Source organism: Cyprinodon tularosa, unplaced genomic scaffold (genome assembly GCF_016077235.1).
Source record: "Cyprinodon tularosa strain WSP-4 unplaced genomic scaffold, ASM1607723v1 ctg385, whole genome shotgun sequence".
NCBI classification, from domain to species: domain Eukaryota; kingdom Metazoa; phylum Chordata; class Actinopteri; order Cyprinodontiformes; family Cyprinodontidae; genus Cyprinodon; species Cyprinodon tularosa.
Genome location: NW_024039102.1, coordinates 17,681 through 23,779, shown reverse-complemented (window position 1 = coordinate 23,779; position 6,099 = coordinate 17,681). Strand labels below are relative to the sequence as shown.

The window sequence follows — 6,099 nt, the reverse complement described above, 5'->3', positions numbered from 1 at the left end:
GTATTGTTACTCCTCCTTGAGTAAAATTCCTAACTACTCTGTCCACTGTGAATATTTTACCTATTCCAAGATCAGGTAAACATACAGTAAACAGTAGATATTATTTTAATTTACTCTTTACCCTTTCCTTGCATATATAGCTCTCACTGTAAGGATTATTTTTCTAGGTTTTTTGTGGGGAAAAAATAGTAAAATTAATGTTTCTGCATTAGTTTGTTCTTTTATATTCCTGACATTTGTTTGTATTCTTTATGCATTTCAGTCTTTAAAATTTCAGAACTTGTGCATAAAGTCTATCTGCATTATTTCTAATCATTAAATCAGATGTTTGAATCCTACAAAAACCTGAATAACATTTTTACCAAATAGCCTACTCTTTACTTGAGTAATTTCTTGGATGACTACATTTTACTTTTACTGAGTGAAAAAATTAGCAGTTATAAGTAGTGCTACTTTCAATTTTTGGGTTCTCTACCCACTTCTGCCTTTCTTATACTTTCATATACATCAGGGCTTCTTATACTAAATGTCCAAAGCTCCAAATGAAATTTGTAGATAAGGTCAAAGGTCAAGAATCACAAACAAGCTTTATTACTTTTATTATAAACTTATGCCAACAACTGTTTTTCTTTTTTGTGTTTCTACAAGCTGATTCCAGTCTCACAGCAAACAACAATGAGCCTGTTTTTTTTAAATAAATTTTAAATTGACTCTACTTTTTTACATCTAAACAAATTAAGAACTTTTCTTAGCAAACAGGAAAAGACAAGAAGTAAAAATTACTTAAAATGCAACAAAAATATTACATCTGAAATAAACTCAGACATCAACGCTGTAAAACCAAAATAATGTTTAATATTTTTGTCATGTTTGAAATGTATTGAATTGCAGATATTATATATAATATACAAATATTTATTATATTATTTATGAAAAATTACTTAAAACAGTATGAACAGATTTACTATAATTTATCAGCACTGACTTTTCTTAAACAAAACTTAAGGTCATAAGACATGTTCATTAATGTTCCATTAACCCCCGGCTCACACCAACTCCGGTCTTACCGTTGCGGTGCGGTGGGTGCGGCGCTGCAGTGATTCCAAGTCATTAAAAAGACGTAAACCTCTCTCACCGGCTGCTGAGCTGTCCGGCTGCGGTTACCGAGACACTCCAGTGCTGCAGAAAATTCAGCAAGAAAGCTATCCTTGCGGCGTGCTGGAGCCCTCCGCAACAAGCTCTCGCAAATATCATTATTTGGGCCGTGTTATCGCGTGAAGTTACGTGAACTCAAGTGAACTTCTGTTCTCGCGAGTTAAATCTCCGGACCTGTTGCCGGAGCCTCAGAGCCGCACCGCACCGTAGTTAAAAGGGCGGTGTGAGAGGGGGTGTGCGGGAGTTGCGGTCTCCGTCGGCTCGGTAACCGCACCGGAGCCAGTGTGAGCAAGGGGTAATTCAGTGTAATTGAAAGTTATGTTAAAGTCCTCATCTGAAGCTTTTCATCGTTGATTCAACTCCCTTAGAGCTACATACTATACATTTTTTACGCTAAATATTTTTTTAACTTTCTCTACTTGAAAAATCTTCAAAGCTATAATTAGGTATCCCCCAATATTTTGAAGCTACATTAACATGAGATAATTGTCAGATATATGTCAAAATTCTTCTTCTTTCTGCTTTATCTTAAAAAGTCTTTTTTCTGTATGATTTTCTTCACAAGACAAACATTTGCAGCTGCTGTGCCTCATATGTCAACAAGCCGCCTTCTGTATTGCTCGTCACTCAGTCCTCTCCAATCTGCTGATTTCTACACATTCTTAATTCATATCAGAAATGATCTGATTAAACTTTCAATTATGTAAAAAGTGATACAATTATTATGGTAAATTAATTTCAATATCTTAAACCATCTAAAAAGTGTGGTTACAATCTACAACCCTATTCTGTAAATTTGATTGTCTTATCTTTCACATTAAAGATACTTTTTGTAAGATAAATCCTTATAAACCAGCTATGAACTTATTCTTTATTAAATTCTGATTTAATAAACAGGTCTTTATATTCACTGAGCCTGGGGCAGAACTCTGCAGAACCAGAACTCTGCAGAATCTTTCTTTGAGATCTCTTTAATATTCATTGATTCTGTGTGCCAGGCTGGTCAGAATGTCCGTGATCTTCTCACATATTTTAGGGTCTTTGCTTATTTTCAATGTCTTCTTCAGCTGTTTGTTGCTTGTCTGTATGCTTGTGGAGGTCTGCGCTCTCAGAGTGCTTTTCTACTATGCACCGATTCTTTGTTTCAGGCTGGTTTTCCAGGCTGGTCAGAAGCTTTGTAATTTTAGAACAAATTTCACGGTCTTTGATTCTGTACAAGGTCCTCTTTAGCTCTGTAATGCGTTTCTGTCGATACCTGGATTCTTCTTGAATCTCTGCTGCCATCATGCGGTACTCAATAGCCCTGAAACTATCATTTCTATTGAAGAATGAATAGCTTGCATAACAATTATAAAGCATCTGTTTCTCTGCTGAATCCAGGTGTTTTCTATTCAGCATCTCACTATAAATCTGTTCAGCTTTCTCTTTATCCACCTTTGCATATAAATCAGCTAGAGTTATTTGATCTTTAAGATTAGATTCACCATAGAGACCAATCTTCTCCTCCCAGAGACTAGTGGCTCGTGTGACGATGCCGCTTTGACTACTGGTTGTGAAGTCTGGAGAAAGGACATTATCTTTGTAGCAGATGGCAGCAAATCCCTTTGCATGATCACTGTCAGGATATCTCTTCAGGATCTCATCGGCAAACTTAATAGCTTCATCCTTAGACATATACTCAATGTACAGTCGCCTTAAGTGGCTGAAGCCATTGTAACTGCTTGGAGATCTTTCTAGGAACCTTTTAGCCAATCTTTTAGCTTCATCCTGAATTTGTACTCCTTTTGTAGCTTGTGCCCTCAGATAAAGAGCAGCAACATATAAGTTGTCTGGATCTCGTTCAGAGGCAGATTTCACTTTTTCCAAGACATCAGGAGGCATGTCTTCCATGTTGTCTAGGAAGCGATCTGCTAATAATATGACCCATTTGGTCTGCCATTCCAGATTATCTGGCTGCATCCTCACGGCTTTCTGGAAGAGCTCTGCAGCCTGCAGCTTCTTCTCTTTGTCAAACTTCATCAGGGTCCAGGCCTTCTCAGCACAGACCTCTGAGTAGAGCTCTTCCTCAGGTGGAGCTGGGTATTCTCTCATTAGAGCTTCAACCTTTGACAGGTAATCATGACTCTTCTCATCTTCACCCATAACATGGTGCAGCCAAGCCAGATTCCCAAAGTTCACCATCAACCAGGGGCCTTCATCAGAGTTTTTAAGGCGCTGGAAGGTCTCAGTGGCTCGTCTGAAGAACTTCAGGGCCTCTTCAGAGGAACCCAGCATGTACTGGATGAACCCCTGCAGGTTGTAGATGTGACCCAGCCAGACGTTTCCCTCATCTGTGGCGATGTCCTCCAGTGCATCCCTGAGATAGTTCAATTTGTACTTGGTAGGTTCTAGATCCCAGGTGAAGTGGCACTGCAAGGCCTTCATAATCACATAAAGTAGATAATCACATAAAGTAGAAGGAAGAAGAGTAATCAGATATGCGATTTTAATTTGCTTTTAACTTATTTGAAATTAATTATGTGATATATAAGAGGAGAAAATAAATTATAAAAGAGGCAAGACATTATGTTAAGACCAGAAAGTAAGATCCAACAAAAGTGTGGAAAATATCTAAAACTGGGAACTTCTGTGGATTAAAATAATTTTGAGCCAAATAAAACCCAGAAAGAAAAAAATATATGAGAAACAAAATAAATGTATAACCTTGATTAAAAGCGTTGTATTTCAGGAAATACAACCTTATCTAGAAACGTGAAAGAATAAAAAGATTTTACTTTGAAAATACCAAACTAAAAGCACCAAGGCAGAAGAGAAAACTAAAGCAGAGGACAGTGTATAAAAGAGTTGACCTGAAAAGAACCAGAACAAAATGAACAAAGTCCTATAAACACAATAAGATATTGTGTTAGGTTTCTAATATTTCTCATCATTACATCACTTACTTCATGTTCCAGATGTTTTCCATGTGAATAAGTTTGAATGTTTAAGGATTTGAATGCTTCTCATGAAAGGTTGTCCTCGAAAGTGCTCAATCTAAGCTCAAAGCCCCTTTTATATGTTTGGACGTAGTTGCAGAACGTCACAGAGGCTGTTGGAATAGAAACACACCTGTTCAAACATTGTGGGAATGGTTGGATTTTTGTTTCACTTTATAGAAGTAGAAACTTCACCAGAGAAGTACAACATAAGTTTCAGATTCTGTCTTATTTGTTTTTTCTTAACCTGAATGTATGACCTTTGTTGTGTCTTGTCCAATTGGTTTTAAAGTTTAAGTTTCTTTTCTCTTGAAATCCAGAGGAAGAAGAGAAACTGAAACTCTGAGTCAGAAATTATGGACAATTACTGTGAATATTTACAATCAATGAATTAAATCCGTTACTGCTGAAACTAACAGAGATAAAAAAATTTTATACAGGACTTTTTAAGATATTTTCATGGTGACGATGTTCAAATTTAAGAAGAGGACAGGTAGTATGAAAAAGGAGTAAAGAAAGCAATGTCTGCCAATAAATAAATACCAAAACTCAACAGAGGAGGACGTCTCACTTTTACCTCTAACAAATATTTTCCTCTAGAGAAACTCATTCAAAGAAAATTTTAAGTCTGTCTCTAAAACTGTTGACTGTACAAGCACAACCATGTCCAGGAATGCGCACTACTACCACATGCTCTTATGTGTACCATTTACTTTCAAAAATTAAATCAGCTTATGGAGTCACAAACTAATAGCTGTTTATGTTATCATCATTTTTTTTGCTTGTCAGCTGAATATAAATGCTTAAACTGATATACTTATGTCTTTTGGTTCTGGACATTTGAACCTATCTAGATGTCAAAGTTAGAACTTTTTGAGATGCTCGAAAAGCCTGGATATTGTCATGATGGCTTACTGAATTAGCCCACATGCAGAACACACCACGGAAACGGTAGTAAAAGTTCAAACAGTTTATTAAGATGTTCACACAAGTAAATCATTGGAAACAGGTTCTGGTCTGGGACAGACTTCACGAGGGTTCTCTGTAGAGAAGGTATAGTTAGGTTAGCCAGGGAGTCTGGGGAAATCTTGACAGAGTCTGATTCAGTGTTGTACCTGAAGGTATTCAGACAGACGCGGTGAGAGAGGGAACCAGTTGGGTCCAGAGTTCGTTGTTACAGCAGAGAGCTTGCAGCGGCAGAGCTTGTCTTCAGATTCTAGTATAGGCCTTGAGGGTTTGCCAAAGTTCTCTCCTGAGAACTGGAATCAGACAGAGCTTGTGGATCTTCAGGTTAGAGTTTTCCCCTGAGAACTGGAATCAGACAGATCTTGTGGATCCTCAGGTTAGCCAGATGTTTTTTCCTGAGAACTGGAATCAGACAGAACTTGTGGATCCTCAGGTTTGGCTCGTGAGGGCAGGCAGACAGGTCTAGGAAGCAGAGAAGACAAAAACGGGTTAGATCTCAGGTTACTCCTCAGAGTATCAGACAATAGACTTAGCAGGCTTGGCTCAGGTTTTGCCAACCATAACTTGGCAACACTCTGGCACTGAAGACAGGTCTGGCTGCTGCTTATGTAGCTGGTCTCCTGATGGGCTGATGATCCTCAGGTGTGCAGGAGGCTCCAGCTCAGAAGACCCATAGCGCTCTCTGCTGGAGATAGGTGGCAGATCTCCAGATCCCAACAGATATATTTGAACAGTCACAAAGATATTTGCATATGCATCTCTGTAGCGCCACAGAGACAGAAAATTATCTAAAGGGTACGAAAGACACAAAACCTAGGTACAATACATGCCAAAAAACACATCTCTGTAAACCTCCTCCTCCTGTAGTATGGGGGGATTTGGAACATGTAGTGGTTTGCTGTGATGTATCTCTGTATAAATTCATCTTAAAAAGGTCCAACTTTTTAGGGGAATTAGGAAAAAATACAAAATCAGAATTCTATAAGTGGAAGATTTTGTAGCT

At 38.0% G+C, this 6,099-nt stretch overlaps 1 protein-coding gene across 1 annotated transcript; it reads right to left on the bottom strand.

Annotated features, from left to right (window-relative positions):
• Nucleotides 1-1,351: 1,351 nt before the first annotated feature.
• LOC119791282 (interferon-induced protein with tetratricopeptide repeats 2-like) lies at nucleotides 1,352-3,579 on the bottom strand. Its single transcript, XM_038297302.1, has one exon. It carries the CDS (start codon nucleotides 3,577-3,579, stop codon nucleotides 2,188-2,190), a length of 1,392 nt encoding a protein of 463 aa, XP_038153230.1. The 3' UTR covers nucleotides 1,352-2,187.
• Between the last annotated feature and the right edge of the window lie 2,520 nt (nucleotides 3,580-6,099).